At 41.7% G+C, this 19,231-nt stretch overlaps 1 protein-coding gene across 1 annotated transcript in view; it reads right to left on the reverse strand.

Moving 5' to 3' along the window:
- LOC139459899 (ras GTPase-activating protein nGAP-like) overlaps positions 1-19,231 on the reverse strand; it is a 288,254-nt gene that overhangs the window by 190,986 nt on the left and 78,037 nt on the right. Inside the window, exon 3 of the mRNA XM_071241619.1 lies at positions 18,115-18,253. Coding sequence (XP_071097720.1) covers positions 18,115-18,253 — 139 coding nt within the window. The remainder of the gene's footprint in view (positions 1-18,114; positions 18,254-19,231) is intronic.

A 19,231-nucleotide genomic window follows, 5' to 3' on the forward strand; every position in this document is an offset into this window, starting at 1 on the left:
CCATGGTATTACCTCCCCTGATATCCACACTATCACAGTTGCATTTACCCGGTTGGTGGGTGGGTGGATCTGTAAATTGTGTCTTAAGGAGGTGACTGATAAAATATAACCAGCATCTCTGTAAATTGTGTCTTAAAGAGCTGGCGAATAAAATACACCCGACATCTCCTTAAATTGTGTCTTAAAGAGGTGACGGATAAAATATAACCAACGTCTCTGTAAATTGTGTCTTAAACAGGTGACAGATGAAATATAACCAACATATCCATAAATTGTGTCTTGAAGAGGTGACAGATAAAATATAACAAGCATGGATAAAGTATAATAAGCATCTCTGTAAATTGTGTCTTGAAGAGCCAACGGATAAAATATACCCGACATCTTTGTATATTGTGTCTTAAAGAGGTGACGGATAAAATATACCTGACATCTCCTTAAATTGTGTCTTGAAGAGATGACGGATAAAATATACCTGACATGTCTGTAAATTGTGTCTTGAAGAGGTGACAGATAAAATATACCCGACATCTCCGTAAATTATGTCTTAAACAGGTGATGGATAAAATATACCCGACATCTCCGTAAATTGTGTCTTAAACAGGTGATGGATAAAATATACCCGACATGTCTGTAAATTTGTTTTTGAGATGAACATGTGAAATAAATGAGGATGATGGTGAAACACACATTACATAAAGCTCATAAAGACTTCATCACCTGAGCTCATAATAAATCACGTGAACCAACTCACATACACATCCGAGAGATCAGTTCATATTCCTACAGGTGACCATGTCGCTAGAACCAATGAACAAGTTTGACATTATTCAAAATAACCAAGCATATAAATTCTAACTCACACAACGTACAATATACAGAAAACTTACCCCATCGATCCTTTGGCCGCACTCTCCGAGCATCGTCGCGACTTAGCCCAGAGCCCATTTCGTTAATATCCACGAGTTACAACTTATACAGTTCTTATGTCTGTGTAATATTCCTGCATTTCATCTGAATCACACACACGACAACCTCCATGGTATCCAGAGCTGGACTGTACACTGAATTATACCGCACCGACTCCAGCTATTTGAAAATGTTAAAGCTCACTTCCCAGGATGCAACACTGCTGATATGTCTCTCTGTCAGCAAATTAGTTTTTTTCTAAGTTGACCTTTAGTCCTTAAAGGTCATTTATAACTGTGTGCATCCAAGGAGACTTATAGTCCAGATTTTAAATCAGTTCCATGTATCACCATCAGTGCTCACATCAACTGAGTTACACTTTCGCACGGCGTGACTGAAACTCCTTTAAAACAAGATGCAGGACAATAAGACATTTCCGCTGACCAACGAGAGAGCAGTGGGTTCCAGCAGATGTGAAGGGCGATCCGTCATCCATCCAGACATGTTGAATGCAGCGTTCACTAGGCTACAAAGCAAAACCTATAAGACTTCACAGTAATGTCAGTTCCACAATGCAACACTGCAATAGATAAGCCATCAAAACGGTCACACAGTTAAATCATAATGCCACTACACACAGCCATCTATGCTTCGAACTGACACTCCAGATCTAACAACCGAGACTTCAATCACTTAATAACTTCCGTCAATATAGAAATACACACCATTCAGGCAAATGTTACTTTCCATCCTGACAATGAAGGAAAACCAGCTATATTAATACAAACAACGGATTGATGGGCGCTTTATGAAGGGGGTGTTGTAGGGGGACAATAGGAACACAGTTTAGCCGGTTCACAAGTGGGATTCAAACCCAGGAATCTAGTCAGGACAGATGAACACACTATCCACAACGCTAGTCATCGCCTCTTGCAAACATAAAAGGTACAGTAATAAGGCCAATACTAAGTAAGGACACCTCACTTGCTTGATAACAGTGTTAGAACCTACACCGAAAGGTCCCTCTTAATTGTAATAAAAAAGTTGTTCATCCATAAATCCTATTCTTACTTAGTTCTCCAACTTCATAATGCCTTTCAAAGAAGCTACAACAGCCCTGCAAAAGTCAACATATAGCAATAAGGGCCTTATATGTTTTCCACAATGATCACAGGTGTTTGATCACATGACACGTGAGTATTCAGAGCCATTAAGCTGCCCAGATAGCAGACAGTACAAACTCTAAAATACACAAGACCAGTTGGAAGAAGCAAAGGCCAAACAAATAACCAATACCTACAAGAAACATGTGACACACCCTGCTCTATTCCAACACATCATGGCCAACACACTCTGCAGACAAACCTAAGTGGCATGTAATATAAAGTCAGTCCGTAGTGTCACAACCAACAGATCCAGAATGCTACAATGTTGTGTCGACACAGGTGATCAAAACCCTGTAGGTGGCACAGACAAACCTCAGCACTAAGCAAGACAAAGTCAGTCTGTAGTGTCACAACCAACAATCCCAGAATGCTACAATGTTGTGTCGACACATGTGATCAAAACCCTGTAGTGGTACAGACAAACCTCAGCACTAAGCAAGACAAAGTCAGTCCGTAATGTCACAACCAACAGATCCAGAATGCTACAGCACAATGAACGTCGACACAGGTTAACAACAACAAAAAACTGGAGGTGCCAGTTTACAACGTTCCCTGTTGTTTGCTGTGATCCATGGGCCTTTTAAACACAAACAGCAGAGGTAGGACAGCATTAGGAAGCAGTTCTCTTTAACCTGAGAAACATATCTCTACAATATTCACAATCTGAGTGTGATCTATATCACATGAGCTATATAACATGTATAATGTCATAAGATCCATCAAAACACAGTTATTATAAATCTAACAAACTCCTACTTGAATCAATACTGGCAGTAAGCATTCACTCCAGGAACCCAATCCGATGAGTATGGCGGCAAAGAATTGTCCACAATAAACAAGGAGGAATCACATTAAAGACCATGGATCCAATGACAAGACTCTCTACACCTGTGCCAAGACCTGTAGACCTGTAGACCTGTAGAACATGTAGACCTGTAGACATGTAGACCTCTAGACATGTAGACCTCTAGACATGTAGACCTGTAGACCTCTAGACCTGTAGACCTGTAGACGTGTAGACACCCTCACATCACTCCACGCTCCACCTCAGGACATACATCCATGGAATCTCGGACACAAATGACCACTACTCAGCTGCACGGATTAATTGAAACACAAGAAAAAACCATCTCAGATGATTCATACTCACAAATCTAAAAAGTCATCAAATCGCAGCCTAAAAACTATCCGAAATGCATTTCATAAATTTCTTCCAAATCTCACATTCTCTCACTGCCAAATGAACCTAGAATCACTTTTGTTCAAAATCACCAGCATAAAGTTTTTCATTCGACACAAATTTTCCTGTTCCCTGTGGAGTTGCCTCTTGTAAATGCTTCCGGAACCTGACTTCCAGCTTGGTAATTTACACAGCACTGGCACTCTTGGTTAATACATAACCAGGGCCCAGCCTAATTACTCACCTGGCCCACATGAGCATATTGAAAATTTCTACATACAATCTCCATTCTTGACATGAACACACAAGTATTTTTCAATGATTGTTTGCCGCCAATTCCAGTTGCGTCAACTCTAACATGAGAGTTTACAAGGACTTGCGATAATGCTCTCACATAACGCCAGGACACATGTTCTCGTAGCGTCTTCGAAAAAACTCACACGTTCCGACCACTGGACAGGTGTGATACTATATCCTTCATCAACACAGAGACCTGTCCTCATAAAACTCCTCAAACAAGCCACCAGCAGTTCCCTCTGTATAAGATTGTTATATCACACAGCCATAACACAACGTCTTACCTTTTCATCTCACAGTAATTATTACCAACCTAACCCCTAACAGTTCATCAGAATTCCCCTGGACCTCAAAAACAAACACAGGTCAAATTAATATTAACCTGAATGCAAATGGAGAAAGTAACCCAAATCAAGAATTTTCTAAATCTTCGTCAGGTGAGTTTTTGTTGTGATGACAACCCACGATGACATTCCATATATGGAACAGTTGACGTTCACATTGACAGCACATACGACAGATGCAGGTAACCGGTAGCAACAGTCATGTGACATCTACTTGTCGACACACCCCTTGTGTTATGGCTCACGATTTGAGTTCTAACAGCTTCGCACTTGGGAAATCACATCTACCTTCAACACTCAAACATTAACAGTGAGGGAAGGTCTGAGGAAAACCTGGAGCACTGACGATCTGTGCCGAGTTCTGACTTATCTACATGTTGTCGAGCAATACAACGCTAGTAACAGATTGCCTTCCTAGTGTTTCCAGTACATTGAAGCCTCCCTCTGCTTCTCCCATAACGAAGCACTACAGGTGTGGATCCCCCCTGTAATTACCTAGGGTGAGTCATACGAGCTGAAAAAACAATCCGGAGGTGATAAGGGTCAGTTAAATATGCTACTCTCAAAAAAATAAGGACCACCCGGTTCTTTCATATTACTAAAGTTAATCTGTCATGTATTTAAACTGTAGTAAAATGATAGAATCGAATGATAATTCGCTTTTTTGAGTATTTATGGAAGTCTCAATTCATGGCTGGGCTCAGAACATCACACCACACCACACCACACCACACCACACCACACCACACCACACCCGCCACAGACAAATGGTAACACAAATGCGCTTTTCTGAATCAAAGGAGATGATTATCCTATCTATCAACAAGCATCAACACAGATTCCAACACTTGCCTTCCACATTGACAACAACTAGACACCTTCCGTCTGCATCTACTACAACCCTTTACAATCACTATTTGATCAACAAAGCCTACTCTGGCCACAACAACAACAACACAACATTGATGCCTGCTTGTCCTGAACAAGAAGCTTGGAGTGTTAGTCTAACACCAGACAGTCAACACTAACCACAGACACTGCACCTCACTCCAGTGCTACCTGGACCTACTTAGCATCAGTACAAACTAACATCAGTGAAGACAAACACAGTCTAGCGATCTTAACCTTAGGAAGCTGGTATGGCTACCTCAGACCTTCCATCCACTGTCACAGCAACAGACATAAAATTCTCCAGGAAATCATCTCCTTAGGCTCCATACAACTCTGGACTGATGACCATTTGGATAAACCGAACAAACACCTTTGGCAACAGAGCAACCACAAAGTTGTTAATCCGTGAACATAACAGATCTAGCTCCAGCGCTAATCCCCTTGTCTGAGCCTCAGTCATGTAATGCTTTCCTAAAACTCATTAGCAGATAGTAGCTTATGAGACACCTGTAATAACACCGACCTCTTCTTAGCAAGCACGGGCGAAGTGACACTTGACATGTGATATCACAAAACTGAGTCTCGATGATACCAACTATAGACAGGCTCAGCGCCTCTGATAGTCTGACATTTACCCACATGACATTTAAGTCACAATTTATGGCTGGATCAAGATTAAAGCACTTGAACATTTATTCAACCTTTAAATTTGATGATATTTTTTTTAATTCTGTAAAACCATTTTATTCCATTTATCTTCATTGTAAAATTGTTAGAGTTAAGTTCCTGACATGAAATTGGTCTCAGATCTCAGTAATAATGTACTATGATGAAACACATACCGCACAGCCCTCAAAAGTACAACACTTCGAAAAGTTTTCAAATCAAACACTGAACGTCAAACAGAAAAATATTTCAAACATGAATTTGACAACTTGAGGCTAACATGTCCAAAATAAAACTGATTAAACCATATCCGAAATCCCATGCTCCAGTTGACGATATCACATTTGTTACTTCCCTCACAAAGGACAAGCCAAAAGGTCCACAAGTTCAAAAACTTATTTCACTTTGTGTAACAAGTCCAGTGAATTAATAACTTGACAGGCAGCTATTTCGAGCAAGATTCACAATTCAAAGCCATTCCTTCCATGTTTACTCACAACATTGAATTCCAAGAAACAATCTACTCCAAGATCAATGCTTTGGCGCCACCGAGATTCACAAATAGTTGAAACATTGACAGTCTTCACACTTTCATTTCCAGTCATAGATATCAGGTCATTTTTTTACCATTCAAATTACAGAAGGTCCTTGCTGCAGTGTAAAAGACTTTAATTTAAAGTTCCAGAATATGATCTGACCATTATTCCCAGAATTGAGGAGAATTTATTCTCTTGCACTGATTCCAGGGGGAATTCTTGCAGATCACAAATCTAGACAACATTGTCACATCTGTGATGTTTTAATGCTTCTAAAAACCTAATTCAATTTGAATAAGAGTTCTTGCTTTGATCATTTTTTGAAAGTACACCAACAGAGTTCCTTAACCAATCTTGTAAGAAGTGGATGAATGACTGGTGAAGAACCAGCTCTTGTAAGGCCAAAAATGTACACTTGTGTTTCAGGTAACCAAACCGGCACATTATTTCACTTCTGACCCTACTTATTATCACAGCTGGTAACAACCACCATAAAAACAATATTTCACATTCAAAAAAGAATTGGATGCTTCAGCATATTATTGTTGCTGAAACTATTCTGACCAACAATTTCGAGACACATTGAACTAACATCAGTTTTTAAGATGCCATCTGTGTTAAAAACAATTTTAAAAAAACAAAAAAGCAAAACACAAGTACCAATCCATATCTAATGGAACAATGCTACATGAAACACAATCTACTGTTGAAGTATATCTGGTGACATTCAAGCCCTCTCATGAAGCCTGAAATGTCTGTCTATAAAAACAAACCAGTGGTTGATGGTGTGAGCATCTACCCATCATACACAGTAGGACCAGGACTTGTCTTGCCCAGTAACGGCCTATCAAAAGAGCCAACCATACTCAGACATACTCGCAGATACACAAACTCCAAATTAATGGCCTCTTGCGACAAGCGTTCAAGTGGATTGTTCATCAGAGCTACCAAACAAGCACCACAACTTAGTGAGTGAATGTTGTTTAATGCCAAGTCAGCAATTATTCCAACTATATCAAAAACTGGCCATACAGACCAGTAGTTGATGGCATGAGCAACAATCCAAGACATCCTCAGTTTAGTCCGACTCTCACCCAGCATGCATCACAAACATCAACACAACGTAATGGTTCGCCCACCACCTCCAGGGAGTTCCAGTTAGAACAGGTCCATAGCAACCTATGCTGGTCAGAGGTGACCATATGGATCACATGATTGCTGACAATATCAATCACTGGACTGTCTGGTCCAGCCTGGATTATTTATAGGCTGCCATCATATTGCTGGACAATTGTCCAGTGCAGCCGAAGAACAAATAAACAACAAATAAACATACACAAACAGCCTGAACAATGTGAACTCCCTGAGTCACAAAGCACAGCCAGGAGGTCTACATGTCTAGTATACAATACCAGCATGTTTCTATCTCTCTCCTTGATAAGAAAACAGAAACATCCAAGAAGGAAATCAAACAACCCACGCTGCACAAACTCTGGATTCTTTCGTATCACCATCCCTTGAATGTCTGTAAACACTTGACAAGCAAAGAAACACCATTACACGACTGAAGCACACTCCATGAGCCAACCCTCGACAAGCACAAGTCCCAAGACTAAAGCACAAACAGGACTGAAACAAAAAACACTGTTTCTTCGTTCCTGCCACACACTATCATCTTAAAACTATCTGTCGATCTACCCTGCGAGACAACTGTTATCCACAACACAGGAATATTTCTCCACCTTTAGCTACTTCTATCTCCCGGAAACTCCGATGACGCCACTCTCACCATGCCATCAACAAAAGTTTGGCTAACTTCATAAACACCTTAGCCAATCAACACCAGTTGCGGAATGGAACTCTTCTTTATAATGAGGTGAAAAAAAGATCAATGAAAGTTCCATCCCAGCTGGTGCTACCACTACAGGGCTGTTGCAGAACACCATCACTTACATCAAGAATCTGTCGGTCTCAACTATTCTTGAACTATCAGCTGCATCCTTTCCGAGATTTTTTACATCTTACAGTTTATACAGGGGAGGCTCATGCATTACCTTTAAAGCAAATGGCCTCTGTTGTCTGGCGGAGATGGGACCGAGGTACAGTTTCAGGAACAAAAACTGAAGGTAGTTTTTAAGAGGAGGTTTACGGAAGACAGTATTTGAAATATTAGACAGGTTCAATCAACTAGGAACGTACAGCCTTCAAGCATGATGATGCTGCACCGGCAGATGGCCGAGGAATGCAGAGTTTTTTTATTTGATGCAGTCGTGCACATGTTGATAAGGCACATGATAGGAATAAACGATCTTATTGCATATTGTAATCTTTACATCAATCACATCTAACACTCCCCAAAGTATTTGTCTTACATTTTCCATCATAGATATGAAACAATAAAAAGAGCAAGATGTTTACAAGATACCATGCGCAAACCTTTCCCCATGACTAGCACAATGTTCAAATGTCAAATCCAATACATGACCTGTCAGTGTGGAGAGTAGCATGACATATTCTGAACAAAACAAGTCATGAATATTTGGGGGATATTTTATGAAATACTTTGTGCTCAGTCAAAAAAATCCCCAAACATATTCATGACCTGAAGTTTTGGGTTCAGTATATTTCATGCAAAGACGAATATCCTGTATTCATGGGTAAGACAATTAAACTTAAGATATGCATAAAAAACATTTCATGCTTATTTCCATCAACATACAAATTTGTTGTTAATACCGTAATAATAAGCGCCCCTCTCTAATAAGCGCCCACAGCGATATTTGCTAAAATATTGGCTAGTGAACAAACCCAATTAGCACCCCTTCCGATTGATCGATGTACACAAGACTTATTTATTCGTGTATATTACACACTCGTCGTGTGTTATATGCACCCTTAATTATGGGCAAATAAATTCTTGAAAAATATATCTGTTGTATATAAACATTTCAGGCTGTCAGCATAAACCAAGAAATTTATCTTTTAACTATGTTTTTTTCACCAAAATAATATTCTAATAAGAGCTCCCTATTTCTAATTTTGAGAGGGCCCTGGGCGCTTATTACGTCGAATACGGTAAATCTGTTAGAAATTGTGATTCAACCTGAGTCTTATTGTGAGTTTAGATAGAATTAGGCATCTGGCAGTCTGATGGACGCCTCAGTGAATACTATAAGGCATCTGATGGCAGAAATCTTCAAATAGTCAGAAACATGTAACTCTACTATGTTACAACATCTTCTTTCCTAGGCAAGGTTATAAAAGTCCAGTTTCCACCCTTGCCGTACCAGGCTGGAATTACCAAGCTCGATCATAGCGGTACCAGTGGCTTTTCTGAGTTATGTCCCTTCTATGTCTCTCCTATTGACCAATCAGATTCCATCTCTCATCACTGGCATGTGCTTGAAACAAAATGGCAGCAAAGTGCATAAAATCACTTGAGGACCTTAATTAAAAACATGAAAAGATTTGCAAAATATCTGTCAACGCCCAGTTGGTAGTATACATGCTTTGCAAATCCTGCAGTCGACCGAAATCTTCACATTGAAATCAATGTTGTTCACAAACCAGATGTACAGTTCATTACGAGATTTAATTGGACTATGCATAGACTCATCAGTCCAACCAAAATGTAATCCGGAATTCCAGCCTAGTTTGGTAAGGGGGAAAACAGGACTTTTATAGCCAGTTAACGCCCTTGCCTCAGGAAGATGTCACGCAATAGTAGCTCCATGACCAGGCATGACGTGACATTCAGACTACAGTTGGAGCATACTTGACAGCTACTGCCCTTAGTACCCACGAAGTACCTCTAAATACTCCTGAATGCCATCATGACTCGGGAGACAACACACGCAGGTGAAAATTGAAAGTTTGTTTAGTTAAAGAAAACTTTCCCCACAATCACCGGGCCAGGGATTCCAGTTTAGAAAGATCACAAGTACATCCGTGTTTGTTGTAAGTGTCAACTACAATCTATCAGGTGGTCGTTGCTGAAGAATAGACGTGTGACAATTGTAGCCCTCAGATCACTTTGTGGAACAGGATCCTGACTGGGATGATAGCTGCTCGAGCTATCAACCACTGGTTTGCCTGTCCCAGGCTTGATTACATACAGGTCACAGTGGAATAGTTCTAAAACTGCTTGGGGCGGTCAGGTAGCCTTGTGGTTAAATTGTTCGCTATCAACCACTGGTTTGCCTGTCCCAGGCTTGATTACATACAGGTCAGTGGAATAGTTCTAAAACTGCTTGGGGCGGTCGGGTAGCCTTGTGGTTAAATTGTTCGCTCGTCACGCTGAAGACCTGGGTTCAATTCCCGACCTGGGTACAATGTATGAAGCCCATTTCTGGTGTCCGTGATATTGCTGGAATATTGCTAAAGCAGTGTAAAACCATACTCACTCACTCACTCACTCACTCACTCTAAAACTGCTGACTGTGGTAAGTGAGTTAAAAACTCACTCATTCACTCATTAAACTCGCCTGCCTGATTATTAGGATTAGCAAAGAAAGGTTTCTGCAATGATACAGTTGCATGAATCAAAGGTATGTTATTATGATTTGATCACTCAAAATCAAGAATTCTCCTTTCAAGAATCAAGGTTTATCTCCATCGTGGTCCCAGCGAGTCAGACCTGCTGACACATGTAGACCCCCTGTACTCCATCTCTCAGTCCATCCAACCCTCTGCTAACTGCCTTGATGAGCGGCAAGCTGATTACTCTCCCCATTGATTCTCAAACAAAATCTCAGGCCCCCATCAGTTTCCCCGGCTCACAGCCACTTCCTGAACAGTCAATGCCGGGAAGTGTGGCACTCTTGGAAATATTTGAACTTCAGGAAAGAAATGTCGAATTGCCAAGCTAAAAGAAAGGTTTCCAAATCATCATGAAAGGAGAGTTAATTCTCACCACACATACCACTAATGATGCCATTTTTTACCATCATGACGAATTGTTATAGTTTTCCATTTGCATCGCGTTAAACTGCTGTCCGCTAATGGACAAAAAGGCGATATGTGTCGTTTAAAATTAGACCTAATTATTACATTTGTTTGGTGATTAAGTCACTAATCTGAAAATAATGTAGATAAGGACAAGTTTAAATGTCCCTCATTAACATCTATGATTCACTATTGATAGTCCTAAAATACGTAATAAAGTAAAAAAAAAAAAAAACTCATCTACTTTATTATTCGTTTGAATCCCAAACATATTTTGTTGGAACATCCATTCTGAATCTGCCGATACATTCATAACATATTCAGAAACACCTCCATTGAGTTTCAAACTTCGGAGTGATATTGACCAATACAAGGGGGTTTACCTTACAGAGAGGAGTGAGTGAGTGAGTGAGTTGGGTTTAACGCCGCTTTTAACAGTATTCCAGTTATATCACGGCGTGTCAGCTTGATGTGGGAGGAAAGCCCGAAGTGATGCAGGTCTGAGACGTTTACCACTTGGGTGAAACCCACGAGCATGGGTATGGTGCTGACAAACCTACAGAAAGGAAACACTGCAACCTCCTTAAATCTGATATTTTACTCTGACACGATGCCTCTCTGCATGAAGATCTGAGGCCATCTGCAAAGGTCATGATGGGTGAACTTTCTGATCAGCCTATCAGCATCCAGGCTTCTCAATTGACGGTATGAGTGAGTGAGTGAGTTGGGTTTTATGCCACTTTGAACAGTATTCCAGTTATATCAAGACGTGTCAGCTTAATGTGGGAGGAAAGTCTGAAGTGATGCAGGTCTCATGTTTACAACTTTGGTGAAACCCAAGCAATATGGTGCTGACAAACCTAGAAACAATCAGGGCGAACCAGGATTGGGACCCACAATCATAGTTTTCTGGCGTGCCCAAGGGACGCAACTCTGCACAGCGAATTGTGGAGCCCTAGACAACTGGGCCACCCATGCCCCTAATTGCCTGTATGAATGATCAAAGCATTCAAATGAGCATTTCTGATAACTCGAAAACGAACTTAAACAAAAAGTTTTATATGCTTTTGGATATTTCAAGCATCCTGTCATTTCTACCCGCAAATAGGACTCCCTCGAAGGAATATTAACGTTCTGTGTGAATTTACATATTTGTACAAATCAAAATTTCCAAATCAAGATGTAAAAACTAAAGCTGTATCATTTCGGGAAGCTGACAGCTGATTGGCTCAGTGTAGATCAGGCAGTAAGTTCTCTCCTCAGATCTTAAAGGAGACAGAGTTTCAGAGCAAAAGATCTAATTGTAATGAGATTGGAAAAGTGTAGATATACACAATACTACTACAGATTTGATATGTGTAGGTAAGCACCCTCCTCAAAGGCAATATGGACTTTCAACGATCGGGCCTCGAGTGCATAGAAGTCCGTATCGCCCATAGATGGGGCGGTTGCTAACTCACTTTGACCGTGTTTCCCTGTGCATGCTGGGGTCATAATGAAGGATAACAACCTACCAAAACAATGAATTGCTACATTGTGTAACTGCTGAACACCGGGTGGAATCTTTCCACTTTTCAGCCTGCCTGTTCTCTGTGTACAGCTGCACAGTTTATGTACTGAAGCTGAGGGATACAGTCCCATGTATCTGCTCAGGTAATTTGTTTACGAGTTCCGGTTAAACAAGCATGGAGTTATCAGACACCCAGCCCCCTCACTGCAATATCCATGACGCCAGATAAACAGTCTCCTTGTTGTGACTGATGCCTGGACTCCCCGACTCAGGTAGGGGGTGGGCGTGGCTGTCTCACACCTGGGCTGTGTGGGTCTTAATTGGGCGGGGGTACTATTAGGGTTGGGGAGATGAGTTGAAATGGGTTCAAGACAATTGCACCTAAATAGCGAAGTGTGTGAATGTGCGTGAGTGCATGCGGGTGCAGGTGTGTTGCGTCTTGTGTGTGTATGTGCATGCATGCATGTGCATGCATGCATGCAGGTGTGTTGCGTCTTGTGTGTGTGTGCCTGCTCAGACCACATCCGACTACCCAGATCACATCCGCCTTCTGATGAAACGGCTAATTCTGTGAAGCTTGAAGTTTTACCTTTAAGCTAAGTCACACTTCAAATCAATAAACGTCTAAAGATGATCAAAGTGTTTGAACTGCGTGCATGTTTGTTGGTAATAAATTATCTCAAGAGTGGCACGACCTTGACACTGAACACCATCCTCCCTGACGATGGCTGATGAATGGGGTGAAGTTAGTCCGGGCTCTGCCAGTGCTTGTGTTTGACAGGGAAGATGTACTGCCGGGCGATCTCCTTACCCAGGTTCCCTTGTCTACAGGATCATACAGCTCCCTCCCCCCAACATCCCCTCCCCCTCCCCCACTGTCTACCATTGTGATACGACTGTGATACCAGTTCCAGTGTGTCAGATTTAAAGGGCTTCGAACAGTGTTTCAGTTACACCATGGCGTGACAACTTGATGTGGGAGGAAAGCCTGAAGTGAATGAGTGAGTTTTGGTTTTAAGCCGCTCTTAGCAATATTCCAGCAATATCACGGAGGGGACACCAACAATAGGCTTCACACATGGTATCCATTTCGGGAATCAAACCCTGGTCCTTGGCGTGACAACTGAACCCTTTAGCCACTAGGCTACCCGACTGCCCCAAAAGCCTGAAGTAAAGTAGGTCATAAATGTTTCACAGGACGGGACAGGACTAATAGAATTATTGAACCAATATATGTATGGTGCTGACCAACTGGGACAAGCTGGGATTCAAAATGGTAACAGGTTCCTGGCGTGCCAAGGGATGCAACTCTGCATGTCAGGTTCCCTATATTTCTATCAACTGATATCAACATGCAACAGTCAGAGTGTCACTGAACCCAAGGGAGGTGTGATGTGGCAGGTAGTCTGCAGCATGCAGTGTGTCAGAACCGCCTCCGTGGTCTAGTGGTAGAGCGTCCACCCGGAGAGCGGAAGGATGGGGGTTCGATCCCCGGCCGCGTCATACCAAAAGACGTTAAAAGATAGTACTTGTTGTTACCCTGTCTGGCGCTCGGCATTAAGGGGCTAAAACAAGGACTGGTCGGCTCGGAGTCAGTATACTGTGTCTGAGTGGGGTATTCATGTTAAACTGCGGCATGGTATCTCAGTGAGCTAGCACTATAAATCGGCATCAGTCCGGACAAGTACAAGCAGCCACACAAACACACACACGTACATGCACGTCGCTATATAAGTGCAATAATCTTGGACGCGACGTTAAATCCCATTTCACCTCACCAGTGTGTCAGCTCCGATCCCAGACACAACATGGAGCCACACCAGCCTTCTGACTCACACGCGCCACAGCTCCCTCCTGCACGCTGTCACAGATACCCAGCACCTGACACTATCTCCCATGCTTCCTGTTGTTCCTGCCCATCGTAGTATTGTTTATGATGTAACGTGTCCTGACAAACAGGTACCACATGTCTCCCCATCCCAGCCTCCACTGTAGTCACCCAGCTTGTTGCTTCTCTGAATCATGTTGGCGAAGAAGCACTGTAAATTCAACTGACTCCTTGCATACTTGAAACAAACAAGATATCTGTATGTGTAAGTAGAGGGTGCCATTAGTTCCAGTCTCGGACCGACTCACTGTAAGTGACGTGTGATGAAGTAGAAGTAACACACTTTTTCTTCGGCCTCTGATTTGTGTAAACTTTGTATCTTCTGTATATCATATCTTGTTTTTAGCAAGGCACTTACATTCCATGGAACCACTGAACCGTATTTACCATTTCAGCTCTTTTACTTCTTACACAGCCTACATCATCTCTTCATCTGACGAAACCTCTCTATTTCATTGGGTGGCCCAGTCATCTTTGGTTGGTTGGTTGGTTGTTTTATGCCGCACTCAGCAATATTTCAGCAATATGATGGCGGTCTGTAAATAATCAAGTCTGGACAATCCAGTGATTGATATCATGAGCATCGATCTATGCAATTGGGATCGATGAAATGCTTCAACCAAGTCAGCGAGCCTGATCACCTGATCCCGTTAGTCGCCTCTTATGACAAGTACAGTCGCCTTTTATGGCAAGCATAGGTTGCTGAAGACCTATTCTACCCCAGATCTTCACCCAGTCATCTTAGGTGCCACAATTCACTGTACAGAGTTGCCTCCCTTGGGCATACAAGAAACCTATGATTGTGGGTTCAAATTCTGGTTCGCATCCATTATGTTTCAGTTTGTCAGCACCATACCCGTGCCCATAGGTTTTACAAAGGTGATAAATGTCTGAGACCTGCTTCACTTTGGGGCTTTCAACCTACAATAAGCTGACACACCATGATACGACTGGACTACTGTTCAAAGAGGCATTAAACCCAACTCACTCATTCACTTACTCACTCACTATATTTATTTGAAAACAATGTGACACTATTTGTTTCAGGGTCTCCATGACAAGACTGCCCTGATCAAGACGTTATCGATTCTACTTGCATCAAAGTGATTCAGTGAATGAGTCTGAAGGGGTCATTTTTGGCACAGGTAAAACAGATATGTACCCAAGGCATGTTTCTGTACACAGAAATGTACCCTAGACTAAATTAGAATACAGAAACGTACCCAGTACCCTAAACGGCAGTTGAGTCCATATTCCCTAACCTGAAATGGAAACCTGGTTATGTTGTAGTTCTGGTTCAGAATTCCTGTGGCAGAATGGACTCATCCTGGGGTACGTTTCTGTATTTTGAATTTGGCTAGGGTACATTTCTGTAGTACCAGTGCCGACGACCCCTTCAGTGTGAGTGAGGGTACTCTATGCCACAATTAACAATAATCTAGGTAAAGCATAGTTGCCTTTATAAAAAATCTGGACAGACAAACCAATGGTCCATGCCATGGGGGTAAAACTATACAAAACCAGCCTGGCCAGACACTGTAACTAGTGTATCCCAGTACAACAGTCAAAGGGAACAAAAACTAAAATTATGACAATTCAGTAATGAATTTGATCATGATTAATGTTCTTTCTGTATGATGTGGGATTTCGCTTGATTAGATATAGACATATAAGTTGAGTGAAAAAACATGATGTGATAATCAGTCATTTGACATATCTTCTACCATGAAAGTCAACAAGACAATTAGGACTGAAGCCAGATTACAGCTCCTGTCAGCTGGGCCTATAGCTGGCTTGGAGCAGACAGACAGACAAGGGGCACCTGTTGTCCTGGATCTGAAGGTCCAGCACCTGCTCCACCACTCCCAAGTCACTGACCATGGTAACACACATCTCCACATTGGAACTAGAGCATGATGCTGCCAGTACTTATAGGTCACAGCAAATGGATTCCTTGTTTTTGGACCTTTTGCCAAAGTAGGAAAGGAGAAAAATATATCTTTGAAAGTGAAAGTAGGCTTTGAGTGAGTGAGTGAGTGAGTGAGTGAGTGAGTGTTTTAGATTGCTTATATTCCAGCAATACCACAACGAGGGACAAAACAAAACATTTCAATGAGAATGAAACTAAGATGTGACAGACCAATGTCACCATCAACCACTTAATCAGCCCCAAAGGCATCCCATTCTCCATGCTGAAAACATAAACTTACATTCTACCATGACACTGATGAATGCTTGATTCTATTGGTTAAAATGAGGATTCCTTTTTGCTATGGAAACCCCTTTCAAATATAAGCCTTTTCACACAAAAAAACGTGGGTATGAATATATCAATAGCCTAGGTATTCATAAAATAAAAAGGCGCTAAAGCGCTTGGTTACAAATTAAAATAAGAGGTATCTACTCTACAGTGGGTTTAGATCAAATTTCACAGTTGGTCTATCTCCTAAATGACCACCCACTCACGACCACCCAAGTCAAACCCTACACAAAGTGACCACGTCAGATTAATGTCACCCCTAGGGCTTTAAATCCTGACCCTGAGGCACTAAATCCCGAACCTAAGAGCACAGAATCCCACTGTCTAGTAAGTCCAAGCCAAATGAAAACAGCCACAGCGTCAGCCACAGCCGCAGCGTCAGCCACAGATTATAACAGCAGGTAAAGAAAACATAAGGGGTACAGGCAGCGTCTCTCCAGGGGGTTGATCTGCACCAGAAGGGATGAGTGAGTGAGTGAGTTGGGTTAAACACGGCTATTAACAGTATTCCAGTCATACCGCGGCGTGTCAGCTTAATGTCTTAAGGTCTCCACTTCGGTGAAACCCACGAGCACTGATATGGTGCTGACAAACCTAGAAACATAATCGGGGCGAACTGGGATTCGAACCCAAAATCATAGGTTAAACTGCTAAACAGTTGTGATTCTAATCAGAAGGTAGTTTGTATATATGTTACTGAATGTGTGAGCTCATATCTTGTCATTATTTGAATCTTTATTAACCTGATTAACACCTTAACGTCACCTGATTAACACCTAAATGACCTGATTAATACCTTAATGTTGTCACCTGATCAATACCTAAATGTTGTCACCTGATCATTACCTTAATGTTGTCACCTGATTAATACCTTAATGTTGTCACTTGATTAATACCTAAATGTTGTCACCTGATTAACACCTTAATGTTGTCACCTGATTAACACCTAAATGTTGTCACCTGATTAACACCTTAATGTTGTCACCTGAATAACACCTTAATGTCACCTGATAAACATCTTAATGTCTCCTGATCAATACCTAAATGTTGTCACCTTCATAGTTGTCACCTGTGCAGGATTAATTTGATTTAACACAATCTGAAAATATCACAATATCAAAATTATAAGAAGAATCCACATCTGTTCTCCACACTGGAATATGTACAAATTAGAGACCTGGACAAAACAGCATGGCTTGCCAATTCATACACCCAGGATCGGAAGAATACATGCCCTGTCTTGTCGAGCTCTTGGTCGATCAGATGAGTTACGGCTTGCCCAATCATACTCTCCATTACTGTGAGTACATTCCCTGTATTGCTGATATCCTGGTATACCAGGTGAGCGATGGATGGCCTATTGACACAACCAGGATCTTAGTGTACATTCCCTGTATTGCTGATATCCTGGTATACCAGGTGAGCGATGGATGGCCTATTGACACACCCAGGATCTAAGTGTACATCCTCTGTATTGCTGTGCTCTTCCTGTACCAGGTGAGCTAACTAAATCAAGAGTCACCTACCTTGAGAACAGGTGTGCTGTATGGCGTTCTCCTTGATGCTTTCTAGGGTCTCGTATCCCCATCTCTTATCAAACTCAGGCTTCCCCCCATCCAGGCGTATCCTGCGCAGCGGCCGAAACCCCGACCTTTCCTCTGCAAACTGGACATAAGTAGACATGTAGACAATGTGAACAGTCAAACAGCAGAACAGTCAAACAGCAAAACAGTCAAACAGTCAAACAGTCAAACAGCAAAACAGTCAAACAACAAAAGAGAAAACAGGCAAACAGCAAAACAGCAAAACAGCAAAACAGCAAAACAGTCAAACAGCAAAACAGTCAAACAGTCAAACAGCAAAACAGTCAAACAGCAAAACAGCAAAACAGTCAAACAGCAAAACAGTCAAACAGTCAAACAGCAAAACAGCAAAACAGTCAAACAGCAAAACAGTCAAACAGTCAAACAGCAAAACAGTCAAACAGTCAAACAGCAAAACAGTCAAACAACAAAAGAGAAAACAGGCAAACAGTTAAACAGCAAAACAGCAAAACAGCAAAACAGGCAAGCAGGCAACCAATCAACCAATCAAACAGTCAAACAATTTATTGTTGGAGAAAAGCCTAAAGTAAAGCAGGTCAGGAACAGTTAGGTAACGGAGACATCACTCGACTCTGCTGACTCTGCTGTAGAAACAACAAGCCTGGAAGTAGTAGGTTGACTTTACTCCTGGAATCAACACATTCAAGTGATTTCATCGAGTTAAACCATGTTACTTCTGATATATAATTTCGCTATAATTTTGCATATTGGCCTGTAGTAGTGTCATTATTACTTGTTTACTTTTGTTTGCTTATTCAAACTGGCAGGTGAATTCCTTGCTCAGGGCCCTGATCCAGGAAGCGATCGTAGCTTAACGACAGTCGTAAGTCTCTGTAAAGTATGGGAGTTACGATCACCTTAGTGCTACGATAGCTTTGCGGAACGGACCCCAGAACAACAAACTGCAAAAACAGCAGCATGACATCATCATGTGGGTCTATTAGGTGGGGACCTACAAGCACAGGTCCATGCTGACCAAGGGTCACTTTCGGGAAGAATCCAGGATTCAAACCCAGACCACAGATCCTGGAGACATCAT

This window comes from Haliotis cracherodii, unplaced genomic scaffold (genome assembly GCF_022045235.1).
Source record: "Haliotis cracherodii isolate W230 unplaced genomic scaffold, xgHalCrac1.p SCAF_13, whole genome shotgun sequence".
Lineage (NCBI taxonomy): Eukaryota > Metazoa > Mollusca > Gastropoda > Lepetellida > Haliotidae > Haliotis > Haliotis cracherodii.